This window comes from Oryctolagus cuniculus, chromosome 11 (genome assembly GCF_964237555.1).
Source record: "Oryctolagus cuniculus chromosome 11, mOryCun1.1, whole genome shotgun sequence".
NCBI classification, from domain to species: Eukaryota; Metazoa; Chordata; class Mammalia; order Lagomorpha; family Leporidae; genus Oryctolagus; species Oryctolagus cuniculus.
Genome location: NC_091442.1, coordinates 10053001 through 10071718, shown reverse-complemented (window position 1 = coordinate 10071718; position 18718 = coordinate 10053001). Strand labels below are relative to the sequence as shown.

The 18718-nt window shown below is 54.0% G+C and overlaps 1 protein-coding gene and 1 long non-coding RNA gene across 6 annotated transcripts in view; one reads left to right on the top strand and one right to left on the bottom strand.

The window, feature by feature from the left end:
* Positions 1-18718, top strand: part of LOC127487350 (uncharacterized) — a 1183652-nt gene that overhangs the window by 371005 nt on the left and 793929 nt on the right. The gene's annotated exons all lie outside the window — the stretch shown is intronic.
* Positions 6040-18718, bottom strand: part of ADNP (activity dependent neuroprotector homeobox) — a 37520-nt gene continuing 24841 nt past the window's right edge. For 4 of the 5 annotated variants that reach the window (XM_008250426.4, XM_051832612.2, XM_051832611.2 and 1 more), the window contains 3 exons: positions 13901-14013; positions 12028-12120; positions 6040-10197 (listed from right to left, as the gene is read on the bottom strand). In XM_008250426.4, coding sequence (XP_008248648.1) covers positions 7084-10197; positions 12028-12120; positions 13901-14008 — 3315 coding nt within the window. In that variant the 5' untranslated portion in view covers positions 14009-14013 and the 3' untranslated portion in view covers positions 6040-7083. The remainder of the gene's footprint in view (positions 10198-12027; positions 12121-13900; positions 14014-18718) is intronic. The other variant, XM_051832614.2, reaches the window with a different exon arrangement.

Genomic DNA, 18718 nt, shown 5'->3' with positions numbered 1-18718 from the left:
CTGCTCTCCCAGGCGCATTAGCAGGGAGCTGGATCGGAAGTGGAGCAGCCGGGACTCAGACTGGAGCCCCTACGGGATGCCGGCGTCACAGGCAGGCGGTGGTTTGACCCGCGACGGCACAGCGCTGGCCCGGCTCCTCCCTCTAACAGAGGGGCTGGACTTGGCTGTTGTGGGTCCGATGGCCTGTGGCAAGGGCAGTGGGGTCTGGGAGAGGTCACCTCTCTGTGATGGCTGCCGGGCGGCGGCCCCACACTGGTTCCTAGGAGCAGGGCCCCTTCCCCAGGGCGAGGGGTCTCAAGATGGCAGCCGTGGGGCTGTGTGGTGGGCGGGAGCGTGCGCTGCCCATGAGGCAGCCGGATGAGCATCTGGAAGAAATCAAGCGAGTTTCTGTGCCCCGCTCTGCACGCCTGGAACGGCTCCCAGATTCCGAACGATCGAGGAGCAAAATGTACAGGAGAATCCCCTGAGACGTAGCTGGGAGCACTGGAGGGATGCACACCAGCCTGGAGAGAAACTCAGTTATGGGAATGAGAGAGTTTATGGCGAAACTAACAGAAGACTCCACCAAAAAAATAAAAAAATTCCCCCAAAACCACAAAATCCCAAGCAAATTCAAGATAAACAACAAACCGGGAAATACATTTGCAAGCCACGTTACAAGGGGAGGTAACGTCCCTCATATATAAACAGCACCTACAAATAAATAAGAGGGAAAACCCAGGGAGACGGGCATTTCGCAGACAGGAAAATGCAATGGCATTTAAACACCTGGAGACACTTCCACTACATGGAAGACGACGGAAATGACTGAGGGTCTCGGAAGTCAGGCTGGCAGAGGTTACGATCTGATGGCGTTCTGGGTACAATTTGGAAGGAACAGGCCTCGGGCACGGCTGGTGGGACCCGACCTCTGCGGGCCGGGCCGACACGCCCGGGAGAGAAATGGTGACCACGCAAGGTGACTCACCGTGGGGATGGCAAGAGGTGGTGAGCGCCAGGGCGCAGAGCGGGGCTCCCCGAGGGGCGTGGGGCTGTCAAGATAGGAAGGCAGCTGCGGGCAGAGGCCGAGGTGTGCCGCACCTGTGTGGGCAGGAAGGGCCTGGCAGGGCCCTGGAAGGAGCCCGGGAGCCCTGGACACGGCTGGGGTGCCCGTGTGCTTGACGTGGTACCTTTCAGAACTGGCTGCCTGCTAGTTGCAGGTGCAGTTAGAATCGGGACTGGGAGTCCACTCGAAGAACTGGGCCCCGTTTCTTTGGAAAAACGACCCCGCGGCTCCGGAGGGGCCCGCGCCCTGAGCGCTCCTGGCGCCCAGCTCACTTCGCTGGTCTCCACCTGCTCGGCCGCTGCGTGCACTTGCGTGGGAGGCAGGCGCTCAGACCAGAGGCCATGGGCACGGCGTGTGTGAGGAGTGGAGGACGGCACCCGTGTGGTGGCCGCCATCGCAGCAGTGGCCATATCACCGCCACCACATTGCCTGAGGACAGAGGACAGGGTCGCGCTGCACAGCGTGTGCTGTCTGAGGTCGGACGTCGGCGGACAGCTGCAGGCCGGCAGCACCCATGAAGACAATGCAAAGTCAACAAGACGCGAGCACTCGGGACCCAGCCACACGTCAAATGGATCTGCACCGTAACCGAGCCGGCCGTCTCCCAGGAGTGCGGGTTGGTTGAACCTCCGAACGTCATCACCGGAACACGCGCCTGATGAAGACTAAACCGCAGGTCATCTCAAGAGGTGAAGACAAGCAGCCGTCAACACGTCCAGATGCCCCCCGCCACCTTCCCGGCGCTGCCGCTGGCTCTGGACGCGTCCTGCTGGCCCGGCAGCCCAGGGCGGCCAGGGAACTTCCTGCCCACCCCACGGCCCCGTGCTCGGGAGCGTGGCCAGCGCAGGCCCCGGCGGAGTTCACACGTGTCCTGGGCTCCCCCCACGTGTCCTGCGGGTTCAGAAGCGGCAGTGCAGCCCAGGCCCGCAGGCAGCTGGGCACAGGTGGGGGCTGTGGGGGTGAGGCCGAGCTGCTGGGACTCGTGGCAGCGCGTGCTTGGTGGCCAACCACGGTGCTGTGCTCAGAAGTGCTGGGGACAGATGTGCTGGGTGCCCGCCCAGCCTCCGCAGGGCCCCAGGGCGAGGCTCTGCCCGGAGGCTCCGGCGGTGCCATCAGCAGCCCCGTGCTGGAGGAGCCAGGCCCCAGGGGCTGGGGAGGGAGGCGCCCAGAGCTGGGACAGGGGTGCCACGCGGGAGCCGGGCGGTCAGGCCAGGTCGGGCCAGGTCGGGCCAGGTCAGGCATGTTCCCCTTGCCCTCTGTCACAGGCTCAGCTCACACAGGTCACCACCGTGTGCAGGCGGGGAGGGGGCTGTCGTGTGGGGAGGGGGCGGTCTCCGGCAGCTGTCGGGGGCACACACGTGACTGGCAGCTTTCCCATAGCCAGCGAGGTTTGTGAGCAGCGGTAGCCGCTGTGCGTGTGGGGCCCACGCAGGGCACAAGGTTCTGCTGAAGAGGGTGGCGTCCTCCTGAGTGTGGCGTGGAGTCTGTTTCCGGCGTTGGGTGGTGCAGGCTCCTGGACGCCCTAACCCCCCGGGACTGGCTGATGGGCTCTGCCCCCCACCTCCCAGACTGGTTCAGGGTGGCCCAGCTCCAGGTCCTAGGTGACTGGGAGGCACCCACACACCCCAGGGCGCCTAGGAGGAAGGGGAGCCGGTGGGAGACGGGAGGGGCAGGCAGGCCCTGCGCCCTCGCTGCCCCGGAGCAGTGCCGCCCCCACAGCTGCCCATCCCCTGCCTCCTAAGCTGGGCTCCTGCCCCTCTTGTTAGAAAAGGGGCCGGAGGCTGGGGGAAGCCAGCTGAGCGGTGCGGGGCGCAGACCGTCCTGACCTGCACGGCGGCCAGAGCCCAGGTTGGGCTCAACCGTGCGTGTGGCGACAGGGACGCTGAGAGCACCCCCCCCCACCCCGGGCCTTCTAGTGTGTGCGGGGCCCGCCCGGAGCTTCCTTCACAGAGTGAGTGTCCAGCTTGCAGCCCTGGGCACGTGACAGGTCTCGTCTGTCTGGTGCTACTTCCTGGGTCTCTTCAGGAACGGCCAATGAAGGCTTCCCTTTGTCTAAAAGGAGGGGAGGGAGGATGGGCGCGCAAGACCATAAAGCCGCTGCTTGGCCGCCGTGAGGACAACGGTGGCAGGGTGCGTGGCGGGAAGGTGGAGCAAGTCCTGCGGGCTGGCTGGGACCCAGGCCCGCACGCTTTCCCCATCACTGCGGGGCAGGCGGAGCTCGGAGCTCAGCAGGCTCCGCCTTCGCCAAGCCAAGGCTGTGGTGGCGTGGTCGTGGCCACAAGTATCCAGGTCGGGGGAGCTGCTTCCCCTCGCAGCCGGGATCCTGGATGTGTCTGAGCGCCTGGGCCTGGAGCCGGTGTTTCCTGGACAGGGGTCTCGGGGAGGGACCGGGCAGGGTTGCGATCCTAGGGCCCTACAGCTACATCCGGGAACTGCAGCTGGGAGGCACGGAGGCCCCCTCCGTAGAGGGCAGGGCGTGGACGTCTCAGGCGCCACCCACCCCTGGGGTGCCCATGCTGCCTCTGGTACCTGAGGGCCGAGTCAGTCCTGGGGTGCCCACGCTGCCTGGTACCTGAGTGCCGAGTCAGTCCTGCAGCTGTTGCCCCCCGCGGCCCCCAAGCCCAGGTCTTTCGAGTCCTGCTCCAGGTACACAGCTGTCGGTCCGCACCAGCTGACCTGGCGCCACCAGCGTCCAGACAGCGTCCAGCTCGCTGGACGGATGAAGACACGGATAAAGGCACGGCAAGGTTTTTACCACAAGGACTAGTGTAGGTTTGCGAGGGCCTACAGAGGCCCATCTTGTCCAGGAGCGCGCGCACTGCCAGTGTGCCGACATTGTTTGGGCACCTGTCTTGCGCCTGACTCTGGGCCTTCTTTGGCCAGAGCACCCTCACGGTCTCCAGTTTGGCTACAGCCGACTTTGTCATGTGCAGACTTCCCAACACAAACCCCACAACATTCGAGTTGCTGGGGCTTTCCCAGTTATGTTACTTAAAATGGAACAAGGTGACGGGAAGTCGCAGGATACAAAGGATCACCCACCTGTGGCACCGTTCACATCTGACTTCCAAGTCAACCTCCCAGTAGTCAGAAGAAACAGTTTTCAAACTCGGACGCACTGTCAGCGCTTCTCAGCTGGGACGGTGTTCGGGTTGACCTCGGGGTGGCCAGCTGATTGCCGAACGCCATTTAAGGGCAGAAGCAGCCTTTTAGTTCTGCTCTTCTGGGGAGTCAGCCTTTAGTGTCCCCCACATGACACAGCCAAACACGCCTGCAGCAGGTGCGGCAGAAGTCAGGGTCACCTCGCGCGTGCCGTCACGTTCCTTAGGAGAGTGGTTCCCGTCGCTCAGGCCAAGTGGATCTCAGTGGCTTGGAGCCATCTGGTGAGGGTCTTGGGGACCCACCTGGAGGGGTCAGTGCCAGCAGCCCGAGGTCGAGGTCAAGAATTGCTCTTCTGGTGGTCTTGGCAAGGCAGCGTACCCACTTCTGGTTTTGGAAGAGGTCTCCCCAGTCTTCAACACATCCAGTTTTGAACTTTGTTTACTTCTCACACTGGCTCTTGACAACGCACAGGCACGTGGCTCACACAGCCAACGCCAAGACGTTGAAGGGGCAGACGCTTCCCTGCGTGCGTCTCGGCGGGGACAGACTTCTCCCTGTGCTGCGGGATGGTGGAGGAACACGTCCACACATCCACACGCCCACACGCCCATGAGGCAGGGGAACCACAGCCCTGGTCATTGGCCTGACCTGAATGCTTTGTTCAGGAAAATTTCGGCAGCAAAGACTAGTCCTCTGGGACAACTAGGGGTTTTCTTATTACAGCACAAATCCCAGAAACGTCCGGCTCAGCCACAGGGGTCCTCTAGGGGAGGGGCGGAGGGCGCGGCTTCCGAGCTAAATCCTCTCCAGATCATCCCTAAAGCAAAGAGGAGCAACACCACTCTTCTTAAATGCTTTTATTGAGACACTTTTAGGACTTCTGTAACATTTGCAGCAGGGAATTTTTTAAACTTCCAACTCTTTTAGGTGGCTAAACCCTTCTTACTGTCAGAAAGGCAAAAGCCACCACCACAGCAAGGAAGCTCACCTGTCCGCTCAGATGCCCGACTAAGACCCCAGACGCCCACTCAGCCAAGTTCTGCCCTGCCACGTTGGACCCTGAAGTCTCTCACCCAGCCAGAACCACCCCCAAACGTAACAGCCGGAACTCCGCCATCCCGACTCGGCCATCGTACCGTGCACCCTCACCGCGGCACACCCCTTCCTACACTTCAGCTGGTGCACTAAGAATCTGCAAGCTGCCTGTGCGGTAGACGTGAAACGGCTCCGTAAAACAGGCCCAGGGCCTACACAGTCCAGCCCATCCTCGCACTCCCTGCGGCCTGTCTTGGCAGCGTCACACGCGAGGCAGAGGGCGGTCAGAGCTCCCCTCTCGGGTACCAAGTCTTAGAACTCAGGGACCCAACCGCGTCAGGCTGCCGCGGGCCCAAGTCCCTAAGAGGGCCCGACCGACCTGCACGGACGAGGGCACCTCACTAACCTGGCGGCTGGGCGCTGCCGCTCTGCAAACTTGTGCTTTCAGCTGCCCTCCTCTCGGGAGTCTGCAGTCTACGGGCCACCAGCTCCTTCCGCCTGACCGCCCTCTACACGCGTGGTCTCCAGCCTTTCTCTCACCAGCCAGACGGTCAAGCCCTAGAACAGGGGCAGAGCGGCTGCCTTTGAGTCCAGCTGTTCCCACCTAAGGTGAAAAGTAACATCGATTCATCCAAAGAAAGACCACCGGGCCACGAGACTGCTTGCCAGGCTGCGCCTTCACAAAAGGGAACGGAGAAGCTCAAGGATGCTTTTTCAGTTCAAAGGCAAAAAAAAACCCCTACAGACCCCAAAGAATTTGTAACAGGTGCCTTGAGACAAAGGGCAGATCTTGGTTTTCTACAGGTTTCCTCCGTGCTGTGATGGACACAGGGCCATCATGTGTAATGAAGCGAATGTTTACATTAAGCACAATACAGCAATTTATTTAGATGCTTAAAATGAATACAAAGGGAAATAAAGATCACAAAATTATACATACTACAACAGTGTGTCATATATTAGATGGCATAAATGAATACACCAGAGTGGTGTTTAACTAAAGATAAAACTAAATATCCAAAATGCAGCTCTCGTCGGTTTGCTGCTTCAACACAACACACTTTTATACAGATCTGAAAGGTGTCCAAATTAGTCGCTGAAGTCAATGCTTCCATGTGATTTTAGCTTAAAAGATTTCAGAAAACAGATCTGAAATACCAGCTGTAATGTCAAGGATATTTAGAACAAGAAAAATCCTATAATACAAGAGAGTCCAGATATATATCTTACGTGGCTGGCCTCTGTTGCAAGATTGTACAAGGTTATGTGCAAAAAACTAAGTCTGTCCAAAGTCCATACTAGCGCAGGTTCAAGCTTTTGCTAGAGAAACTAGATACAGCGTTTATTACACAGCAAGGGCAGCACTAAAAAAAAACAAAAACAGAAACAGAAACAAAACAAAGCTATGATGGGCACACAGTAACAATATCATATGCATCACTTGAGTGGGTCTAAAAGACTGTACAAATATACATTGCAACTATTCAGAATGAATACATGAAAAAGAGCGGACTTCCCCAAGTCTGCTGTACACACTGGACTGGCGGCGCCTCCCTGGCCCTGCACTACCACGTGGGCAGGGAGCTGCCTCTCAAGGACACCCAACCATTCAACGCGGGAGGGAACCGTGAGGAGGCAGCAGGACCAACCTCTGCTTTCCCTCCTGTGCAGCGCGAGCCACCAGCTTCCCGGTTTTCACATTTAGTTACTGTGTCTGTCAGAGAAGGTTCCGGAGCAATCCTCAGCCGCTCACGTGTCAGACGTAGACACAGCCACTGAGACCGCAGCGGCCACACGTCCCCACTGCCTGCTGGCCAGTACTCACGTGGCAGCCTTGCACCGGTACTGAGGAGCGCGGAGTTGCGGCCGCGGCACGTCCGTGACGCCGGGAAGCCCGGCGCTCAGGCCTGCTGGCTGCTCAGCTCCACGCCAGCCAGGCCGCCGTGCATGGCCTCGGCTACTCCGTCAGCCATGTTGTCAAACTGTTCCCCATCCTCACTGTCAATCGTGCTGTTCTGCCACTCGATCTGGGGGCTGGATAAGCGCTCGTCGTTCTCAGCCGTGCTCTTCCACTGTGACTGGTCCTTGGACCAAAATCCTTCCACTTTTCCATAGGAACTATTCTTCCATTTCAACTGCTCTCTGTCGCCGTGCACGGGAGCCTTTTTTTTGGCAGCTGGCTTACTGCTCCTCGCATCTTCACTTTGGGAAGACTCGTCAGACCAGGTTCCCGGCTTCCCTTCGCACGTGTTGTCCTCCGAGTCCGAGCCCTGCTGGGAGCCAGGCCCACTCTCGCACGGAGACGCTCCGTCTTTCCACTCCACGACGTCGTCTTGCTCCAGCTCACTGTCGGAAGCCTCGGGCGGGAGTCTGGCCGGGGCCTCAGGCCCGTGAAGAGCTGCGTACTTGGAGTCCCCCTGCTCTTTTTGGTCCAGCTTGCCCTCCGCTCCTAAAGCGTCCTCCGGCATCCCCTTCGGTCCATGCTCCTCTGGGTTATCGTGGGGGATTTTAGGCTCAACTTCAAACACGGGGTCGAAAGGGCTGCCGCTGCCGTCGGACTCCTCCTCCAGGTTCTCCAGGCTGTCGGAGGAGCTGTCGGCGTCCTTGCCGGGGCGGGGCTTCTTCTCGGCCGTCTTGCTGGCGCCGACTCGGGAATCCTTCTCATCATGGTTCTCAAACAGCCACTCGGCGTCAAAGTCCATCTCGTGTTTGACTTTGTTTAATTCTTTCATGTTGAAGCCCAGCAGCACACCAGGCTTGTATTTTTCACAATCACGGACACACTTCTTCCTTTTGTTACTAAAATGGGAGGCAATGTCGCTTTTCCACAGCCATAGACTGGCCGCCAGCTTTTCGATCTCCCGCCGGGTGGGGTAGGGCTGCTTATTGAAATACTTCGTTAGGAAACTCTTCCTGGCTTCGTAGGAATCATCTTCGTGACCCTTGGGGTCTAAAGCTAAGACAACAGGCTCCTCCGGCTTCTCCTCAAAGAAGCTGGGCGAATCGCTGTCCTCCTCCAACTTCCGCTTTTTCAGCAAGGGAAACTCCATCTGCTCGTAGGTGCGCTTCACGGGCGCCAGCCCGGGAGACTGATTCAGCCGGGAGGGTGCGTTGGCCTTGTCCTGGCCGTTCTGGGTCTTCCCGACGCCCCTGCAGTGAACCAGATGCAGAGTGATGGTGGAGGCCGTCATGTTGCTGGTGTACACACCCAGGCAATGGATGCACTTGTAGGTGAGCTTCTTTTCCACCGGATGGACCGTCTGGATGACCTGGTGCCTCTCCCGCAAGTGATGTGCCAGTGCGTCAGATATGGGCCCTTTCAGGATGGAGAAGCAGAGAGGGCAAAGGGTTTTCCCGACATCCTTCTTGTAGGGCACTGCCGCTTGAGGCGAACTTTTGACAGGGATGTCTGCCTTCTCCTGGACTTTTGGCTGCGGCTTTGGAGGAACTGGAGGATTATTTTGGGCGTGGTAAGCGACAGACTCGGCGGGGGCGTCCCTCAGGTTGTACGTGGTCACCAGGAGGTGGATGTTAGTGTGGCTGCCCTGCTGCAAGGTCAGGTCAAAGCTCAAGGTAGAATCCGTCTTGGGCCCCATCTCCTCATCGATGTGAACCATCCGCATGTGCGCCGCCATCTTCTCCACGTCGTTGAAAGTCGAGCGGCAGTAGGGGCAGGACAGACCGTGAATGAGCATGTGGTTGAGCAAGGTGTCTGTGGGCAAATAGCGGTTACAGTAGAGGCATTTGCTAGTGAAGTTGTGTATTTTCATAATGTAGTTGGCCACTGCGGGGACCTTCTCGGCTTTGTGTTCTTTCTCGAAGTGCACGCTGTAGACGTTTTCAGGAAAGAGCTCATTGCAGATCGTACAGATTTTCCACTTCTGAGTTGAGGACGTGTTGGCTGGGGGAGGGCCTGTGGCAGCTGCAGTGGGCTTGGAGCTGGACTGGCCTAACACTCGGGAGGCCTGTGACTGGGAGAGGGAGGGAGACTTCAACTGGCCCGACGAGAGCGAGGCGGCGGCGTTAGGGGGCTGCAGGGAGTAGCGCGCTGGGGCCTGGGACCTCTGCTCCGACCCGAGCCCGTAAGATCTGCCATTGCCACTCGGGAGTAACTGCTTCACAGACTGGGACTGCTGAGGGACGGACACTGGCGCGTTGCCACTGAGACCCAGCCTCATCGACTGACCCACGCCGTAGCCCTGGCCTACAGACTTGACCCCATAGTTGTTCTGCTGCAGGTGAACGTTCGACAGCATGTTGACTCCTGTAGAATTTAAATTAGGCTTTGGTATTGAGAGTCGATTCACCATCTGCTGGGATGGTAAAGACCGGACATTTCCAGAAGCAAGGGAACCAATTCTTGGGGGGAGTCCCATGCCCTTCTTCTCCTGAGGCTTGGGGGCGATCAGCATCAAGGGCTTAGCTCGGGGAACCACCACATTTGTGTGTCCGATCATGGCAGTGACCTGATAGCCTATCCGCTCGTGGTCTTCGATGACATGCTGCACCAAAGCCTCGTAGGACTTGGGCATGAAAAGGCATCGCTTGCAGTGGATACTGCACTCCTCGCGGGCACTCGCGCCGAGGGGCACTGCGCCGTTGAGCGACTTTTCTCCGGCCTTGGCTATGTAGGGCGCTGCCACATGCTGAAAATGTTCCCGGTATATGTGCTTCCTGACGACCTCGTACAGAGGGTCTCGGTAAGTGCACTTCTTGCAGTAATAGACAGCCTGCTCTACACTGTCAGCCTGCTTGGGTTTAAGGCCATCGTTTTTGTTTTTATCTTTGAAAGTGCTGAGGCTGCTACTTGGTGCGCTGGCGTTGGGAGCATGAAATATTTTAATGTGTGTTTCCAAAGTCTTTTTGTCGGCATTGAAGGTACAGTAGGGGCAATTGAGGAGAATCCTATTTTCGAAGTCTTCGCTATGGACATTCCGGAAGTGACTTTTGTAGGCAGAGAAGAATTTTGAGGAAAACGGGCAAGCACTGCAGCAGAAGGGTTTTGTCCGATAGTCCTGCGGAGAGCACACACACCCATCAGTGGCACTGCACCCAGGCCCCCCCGCCTCAGAATGCTATTTTTAGAACAAACTCTGATTTCAACAATTTTTTTCCTTTTACAAATAAATTTATGAGACAGAAATTCAAATGAAAAAGCTGTGCTAAATGATTATTTTTGGGTCAGTGTAAATTAATTCAATGCTAAGGTCTTTCCCAATGTTTAGAAAAGACTCAGGTCACATCTGTTGATGGGTTTTGGACGGACTGAAGCCAGCTAACTTCAAGATAAACATTTTCACTTGAATAACACAAAATTCTGTGAAATCATTTTCACTTCACGAATCTGGAATCTTTAAAGGCTTCAGACTTCTCTGTACAGAGGAGTCCAGGCCAGTGTTTTTACGCAACTAGACAAGAGCAGAAGACGGAACTTACCTTTCCCCTCCTGGAAAGACTTTCACAGGGAAAAACAAACTTCAACCCAATTTTACTCTGATCCAGGGGGGACACTACTCAGGTCTCCCTGCTGCTGAAGGAACTACGGATCTGGAGGGTCCGCTTCCTGCTGGGAGACCACGTCCCTCTCCGAGCGGCAAGACCAGCCTCGGCAGTTAGGGAGGGGGCAGCTGCTTTGACACAGGTGAGGTAAAAAGGTCGTCGTCCTACAAACCGTGAGGGGCGCACTGGTTTTAAAAGCCAACAACGCGCTGCAGAATCTGCGGACGCCCAGAGCCGCTCTGAGCGGCAGTCGTGCGGCCGCCGTCCCCGGCCGATGACAAGTCAATGTGACGGACTCAGATCTCCTCTTCTCCTGAACACCTGCTGCAGACACTGGTTTCAACCAAAATCTAGGGGTTCTGCATCTGCGGGCTCAACCAACCACAGATGGAAAATACTTGGGGAAAAAATTGTCTGTGCTGAACACGGAACCTTTCTTCTTTCCGCCCCAAATCCCTTGAGGGTACTCCCTGCTCGCCCGTGCGACAACGCTAACACAGCACCTGCACTGTTAGAGTCTGCGTAATTCAGAGATGGCCAAAATGCACAGGAGGGTGTGCACATCCAGGTACCCTTAGGGGTCCTAGAACCCGTCCTCTTCCTGCAGTACTGCTGCTACGAAGTTATCAGATTCATAAAACTGACTTAAATAGAAGTTTCTGAGAATGCTAGTTTTAGTAAGGCCCACCTCAAATCTTCCAGGTTGAGTTTAAAAGGAGCCACTCCCTGCCAAGCACATTCCAACCCGCTGAGGAGACACTGATGCGGCATCAGCGCCACTGGAACAGGTGCTGGCGACACGGACCTGCCACGCGCTGCTCCTCATGGACAACGCAGCACCACTCACACTCCCTCTACCTCCAGCCACACATGCTCGCTGCTACTGCCTACTGATGTTTTTAAGGCCAACCTGTGAAGTTATCTCTGTCGCCACCATCCTACAGACTTCACCCACCCACATCTCCCAGAGGCTGGGTGCCATCAACATAAGAAGTTAAGAAAACCCGAGTCTGGCCCTGCTCTCCGAAAGCAGGAACAGAGATGCTTGGAACCTGGGTAAACAACTCAGCAGAGGGCTCTGGGGGACGGGCCAAGCAGCCCCCCGAGCTTTTCAGTAACAAAATTTCCTTTTCTTCTTCTTACACCTCAAGTTTCAGTCCAATGACAAAAAAAAGTGTGCAGAATGGAAATATGGAATGTTGACATTTCCCACACCAGACGGCTCACCATGACTGGCCGAGAGCTAAGGGGAGATGAGCCGGACACAGAGACACTCAGGGCCCCCACACCACTGCTAAGAGGGAGATGAGCCGGACACAGACACTCAGGGCCCCCACACCACTCACCTGGTTTTTTGTAAGCGAAGGGTCCCACAGTCCTACATCCTCCCATGTAGTGTTTTTCAAATAAAAATCATTAGGTTCAAACTGTTTAAAATCCTAGAAAACAGTGAAAGAAGTTTACAAAAACATAATGGTATCAACTCCAGCCCAAGCTTACATATAAATTGTTACCTTTTTACTAGAGTTGAGGAGAGCACAGGAAAACCAACCGCATTAAGATCTAAACTAGGAATAATAAGGCTCTTAGGCAAGACAAAAGGGCACCTGGAAATTAAATTACACTGAACATTTTTTATCAGCCCAACAGTACCCGGATGGTCAGCCAGGTTTCCAAGGAAACCACTGGGAATTCTAATGAACTAGAAAGTCCGGTCACATACATATTAGTACCAAAGCAGTTTTCTTAGAGTACTGTAACTCATCAGCGATAGTACTGCAATGGAGTCTTAAGAAACGTTCGTTTATGGTTCTGCAGATGTGTCCAGTTCTGCAAAAAAAGATTTTTTGAGGGAGAGGGGCCAGAGATTGGATTGGAAAGAAAATTCAGGATTTTTGAACCCAAAAAGGAGGAAAGAAAGCTATTCAAAGAAAGCAAGCAACGTGATGTTAAATTTGCACTCTTATGTAAAACGCTAACACAGCCCCTTTCCCCTTAGACTAGGAAGATAAAAAGTCTTAGGATAAAAATTCTTGCTCCTCAACGGTTCAGTCTGAGGGGGATCAAGCACACATCAGTCCGCAGTCTGTAACGAGTGTCGTGAGAGTTTGAACAAAGCCTGTGCAGGACGGGAGGCACCTGAGCACCTGTGAGATTAGCTCCCGTGAAGAGGGCCCCACCGAACATGCAGCGAACAGACCGCTGCATGGGGCAGAGCTGCCCTCACCGTGGGCTTGGGGAGGGGCAGCCTGCATGCTGGGGACGACCTAACTAGAAGCTCACCCCGAGGAGCTTCGTCTTCACTCTGTACCCCTAGAGTGTCAGTGGGACTCAGGAAAAGAAAGACCACTGCTTACTGAATTTTTGTTTTTGTTCCTTTACTTCCATTCCAGTCAAACATTTACTGAGCACCTATTTTGTGCCAAACACTGTGCTATAGGTGCTGGGGACAAATGGATGAACAAGGCAGCCATGGTCCTTGGCCAGCTAGGATTTAAAGGTTAGCACGGAAATGGCATTCACTGTGTTTTTTCAACCAGAGGCTCTGACCACCTAACTGTAAGACTCGGAGCACTGAGACCTGGAAAGGGAGGAACTCACTGCTCTGGTTATGCCCTCGCCCAGGGGCTATTATAAAGCTCTTAGAATAAAAAGGCAGGAGAAACAGTGTAAGGCCAACTGTTAAACAAGGGGAAGACAGTAGTCACTGATGGGTAAAAAGGGCCAACAAACGCTCAAATCCCAAGGAAAGAGACGACAAGCAGTCAAGTAACCATGCCTCAACAGTTAGACGGCCAACAGCACCCTCAGGCCTCTCAAGGAGAACAGGCCTGGAGCCCCACAGACACCACCGCTCCCTCCGTCTTGAGGCCAGACCTAGTCCCTGACTCATCTTTCATCTGTAGAGTGGAGGTTAAGAATTCCCACTGCCCCTCGAAAGTCGTTAAGAACAAAGGGAGAGGCCAGTAAAGCGCCCAGGTTCAATGTCTGACAAGCGTAAGCCCTCAACGGCAGCTGCTGTTGCTTCAGGATGCAAAGACGGAAAAGCCCCTTCGGGGTGAAGGGAAGAAGTTTACGCTAACTGAGAAGGCGCTGGCGAAGCTAACGCTGTGGTTACAATTTAGAATCACACCGAAGAATTATCCATCCTCGTGCTGACACAAAGTAATGGACCAGAAGCTGAGTCATGTTAAAATTTAAAAATGACATGCTACTTACTTCTATATGTTCTTTACAGTATTCCAACCCAATGTCACTAAGTATTTTTTTCACAGTTTTCCGGGCTTTTCTTAAACTGCCAAGATTGTTGACAGGAAGTTGGAACATAGTTTCTATTGGAAAAAAAAATTTAAGTCAAAGTCAAAACATGTACAACTTGTAATATTTACTAAATCCACTGATGACAGGATCACAAACCCTGGCCCCAACTACAAAAAGGTGAATAGATATCCTTATCTAGTGTATTCTGAATACTCAAAGCAGACAGGCAAAAATAAGTTCTCTCTGATTTTTTCTGAATGGGACATTTTTATATTAATCAACTATGAGTCTAATCTGGCACAATTCAGCTTAGACTTAAAAAAAAAAAAAAAACAGTTCAGTGATAAAGTTGAGAATGAGGGAAATAATACCAACCAATTATTTTTAAGTCAAGTGTGAGTGCGTTATTGCTTGTGATGTTGAACCTCTGAGAACAGGAAACGCTCACCATTGCAGCATTGTCACCACACTGAGTGCCAGGGAGCTCCTGCTGCCGGCAATACCCCTGCCACTGCTCTGGTGTTCTTCAGGGAGCACGCCTGCTATCTCTGTGCACCCCAAGTCAATGGCATGATGGCTGAGAGGACTCACCCCCCGACAGCTGGCAGCACATCTCAACAAGGCACTGACTGCTGAGAGGGGAGAAGGTGGGCACTGGGCGTCAGAGCAAATGGTAACTCTTACAGGCTTCAGGGCATCCATCGGAAAAATGAAAAGCCCTTGCGTGTGTATGGGAATGGAACAACTGTGATGAGTTAACACATTAAAATCAAACTCAGATCCACTTCCCCAAGTTCCTTAAAAACAAAGGGCTGTATTTAGTAAGAAGACAAAATTACTGTTTCGGGCAACTGAGAATTTGTATGCCTTCCAATGTGACCCTAAATCCTTCTGTAAAATATGCTTCAGAATGTCTTCAATTTAGTAGTCCAAATTCAAAATAGTTTTGCAGAATAAAGTAGCTCTAAAATTCAAAACAGCAAAACCAAAATCCAAAGCAACCAGGAATTAAAATTTAATATATGCAAATCTTATCTGCCAATTAGTTAAGGTGGTTACTACTACCAGTTTTACCTGCAAGTTAACTAATCCAAATGTAATGTTGTCTCACTTATTATCCTAATCTAAAAATTAATGTTAACTAATGAAAAATGAAAAAACAGAGAAAAAAAGAGTCCCTCGCACCAAAGCAAAGAGCGGCTCCCAGCAGTGCTCAGCCGGGGGTCCTGCCTGGGACCCCTGCAGCAGCCGAGAAGGGAGCTCCCTGGCCTCCGCTCAGGCTGGACTTCTGTGAGCTCTGAAGCAGCGCTGCAGGCGGCCCTGCTCTGCACACGCCATCACACCCCGCTTCCCAGACAAACCCCTGCACTGAAAGCCAAGCCATTCTTCACGGACGTTTTATTGCTAAATTGTTTTAAACCATCTTTTCAGTGGTTTAAAACAAGACTTTTCAGTTGTTGACACAAACTCGGTCTTTTTCAGAACTGCCCGATTAAAAAAAAGACTAGAAACACAGAGGCATCCTTCAGGCTAATTCTGAGCACAGCCTCTCAAGTCTGAGGAGTCCACTATCCATCTCTCTTCCCTTCAAACCTCCCTGTGGGCCAAAACCCAGCCATTCAGGAACTTCCCGAAGTAAGCCTGCCTCACTTCAGAAGCAGCCGGGACTGGTTTCCCTGCCCGCCTGGCAGAACCAAGGCACACAGGTGTGTGAATGTGGCCACCAGCCTGTCCCTGCAGCTCGGGGGGAGGAGAGCCCACTCTCAGTGCCTGCCCACGGCCACGGTCATTCTAGGATCCCGGTGAAGCACACCTCAGCGCCTGGGGGAGCCCCCCGAGCCAAGCACGGTTCTCAGGAGCTCGGCAGCAGGACGCGTGCACTTCAGAAGTGGCACAGGGTCGACTTCCGAGTGTACTTATCCACACTGAATTAAAAAGGCTCGTTAACAAAATAAGCATGACTGCTTATCGGAAAACGCTGTATAAAAGGTTATTTTTCTTCTATGCTTAGTAACCGGAAGAACCCATGCTCAGGTTTTAACTGGAAGATGTAGAAGTCCTACGACTATGAGCGTATCGCGGACATTTCTAATGACCCTGGGAATTCAGTGATCTGCCCCTCTCCCCAGATGGAGGCGCCCTCAGTGACCTGTTTACAGAAGCTTTTTCTAACCAAGACTCTGTCCGTCTGCAGCTTGTCTTCGCATCCTCAACGTTAAGCACTTACGCACTTCTCTGGCTGCTGGCTCTAAATGACATGCTTTTCTTAGTAGACAACAGGACAGCACAGGAACAGATGCAAGGAAGCTTCCTCCCCACCCCTCTCCTCGGCCTCGCAGCGCTTCCCAGACGGCTGACCCCGTCCGGTCCTCAAGGGCAGTGCCCAGGCATTTCTATGCACCACGCCAGACAGTTCCTTGGAACCAAGTCTCCGCCACACTCCACCAGCCCACGCTGGGATTATCTGAGTGACAAGCCAGAACACAAGGGCCTACGGCTGTTCCCAAGAGTTACACATTCACATCAATACCTGGCTCCAAGGTTCATTACTGTCATCCATTCGATTTTTCTTTTAAAACGCCTGCAAGAGTTATTCCTGCCTCCTCCCCAACCTCTTCTGAATCAGAAGTCTGGACTGGACAAGGGGCCCACACTTATACACAGAGTAGGAACAAAGGAGAAAAGTGCTTCTGCCTGAAACTAAGGCTGCTTTCCTCATTTCTGAATGCGAAGAACTAAAAAGCAAACATTTCCACTACTACTCTCAGGGAGAGACGCCCTACAGTACGGCAAAGGCTGCGCAGGACGCAGTGCGCGGGCTCCCCGAGCTCGCCTTTTCTCCACAGCCCCCTGGGGCACCCGGGGCTGATGTCAGCACACCAGCATCACTGTTCTGACGGAGCGCTCCCTTCAGCTCAGGGCATACAAGGGGGACACCAACGTAAGAGAACGGCACCTCTGCCTCTCAGAGCCCCGACACTGCCAGGGACAGAGGGGAGCACGACACTTCTCTCCCTCCCCTTCAACAACGGCCCACCGCACCCGGAGCACACAGCGGGCCCTCAGGCAGGAGAATTCAGACATCCGTTTTTGCCTGCCTCACCACAACTCACGTGCTGTCAGTCAGAAGGTCCCTCCCCCAGTACAACAGAGTATACACGACTTGGGCTGACCACCTCTATAGCCACTGGTCAATACAGAGGTGCACGGGCACCCAAACGGCTGACAGCGATGCTGAAAAGCAGTCGGGATCTGTTGGAGCATGAGGGGAGCGGAAGGAGGCAAAGCCTTCCTCCTGACATCGCTTACGGTCTACACACAGCCGTGCCTGCAAGAGAGCAGCAACTGCCCCCCACGGCCCTCTCAGGCAAGCACAGCCTCCACTGCAGCCAAGGGACTCAGTGGACCTCCTGGGAGACGGGACATGCAAGAGGGAAAACAATTAGGAGGGAAGATATGGTATTCCGAACCAGGTCAAGAATACTAGTTTGTCAGAAGCCACAGTTATTCTGTGGCTGGCGCATCCTATATGGGTGCTGGTTCGAGTCCTGGCTGCTCCATTTCCAATCCAGCTCTCTGCTATGGCCCGGGAAAGCAGTGGGCAATGGCCCAAGTCCTTGGGCTCCTGCACCCACATGGTAAGACCTGGAGGAAGCTCCTGGCTCCTGGGATTAGATTGGCACAGCTCCGGCTGTTGGGGCCAATTGGGGAGTGAACCAGCAGATGGAAGACCTCTCGTGTGCGCTCTGTGTAACTGACTTTCATGTAAGCAAATAAATTAAAAAAAAAAAAAAAAGACAGTTATTCTAAAAATGCCTTTCCCCTCTTCATTAAACAAAAACAAAAACACTATAGGGAAAAAGCCAAGCATTTTCTAATGGAACTGGGAAAAGTTCAATGACAAGTGAACACTTCCAAGTGCTTTATCTTTTTGGTAGGCATCTATCATCTGATGAACTGGACTGAAGCCACTGATCTTTAAGAGCGACTTAAATTCACTGCTGAATCAATCGCCAGTCCCTCCCGCCAATCTGCACAAATCACAGCCGCGCTCTGCTGGTCAGCGTCGGAACACTGAAGCGTTGCCGATCCAGGTGCTGTCCACGTGCCTGCTGAAGAAGCTAGAGCCAAGAGGCTGGGATGAGAAGGGATTCGCCGAGACCCTAAGCTGGATAAGAAGTACGGCCATACACATAGTACACATCCGATTCTTTCTCCCCTCTGAGTATTAGACACAAGACCACTCTACTTCAAGTGTTAAGAGGGAAAATGAGGGCCGACAGCACCTGGCCCATGAAAACTAATCGTACAGGGAAGGAGGCAGACACATCCCCACCTGTGAAGCCCCTGAAGCATGGGGGTGAGCAGCTGATAACCCCTCATGAGGCTGTGCGGCTGCTGGAGAGCCGAGTCTACTCAGAGGCTCTGGGTCAGAAGACGGAGGAACACAGCAGGTCCCGACACTGGTTTACAGACTCAAGACAAGACTGGCAAGACCTGAGACAGACCACCAGCAAGTGGGGCTTGGCTGCGGTGGCTCCTCTGCAGAACTACCAGGTCAAGGTGCGCACCCTATTCTTAGGGGCAGAGGAAAAGCATTTCTTCCTGTGTCGTGAGAACGTAAAACAAAACACAAAGACAAAAAAAGTTAAAACTCGGCCAACCACAGAAAAAAAGTCAGGAGAAAAGAAATAAGCCTCCAAATCAAACTTCTCTAGATTACACCTTAAACTATCCTGATGAGGATCTGGTACAGGATGTCCTAGCATATAAATC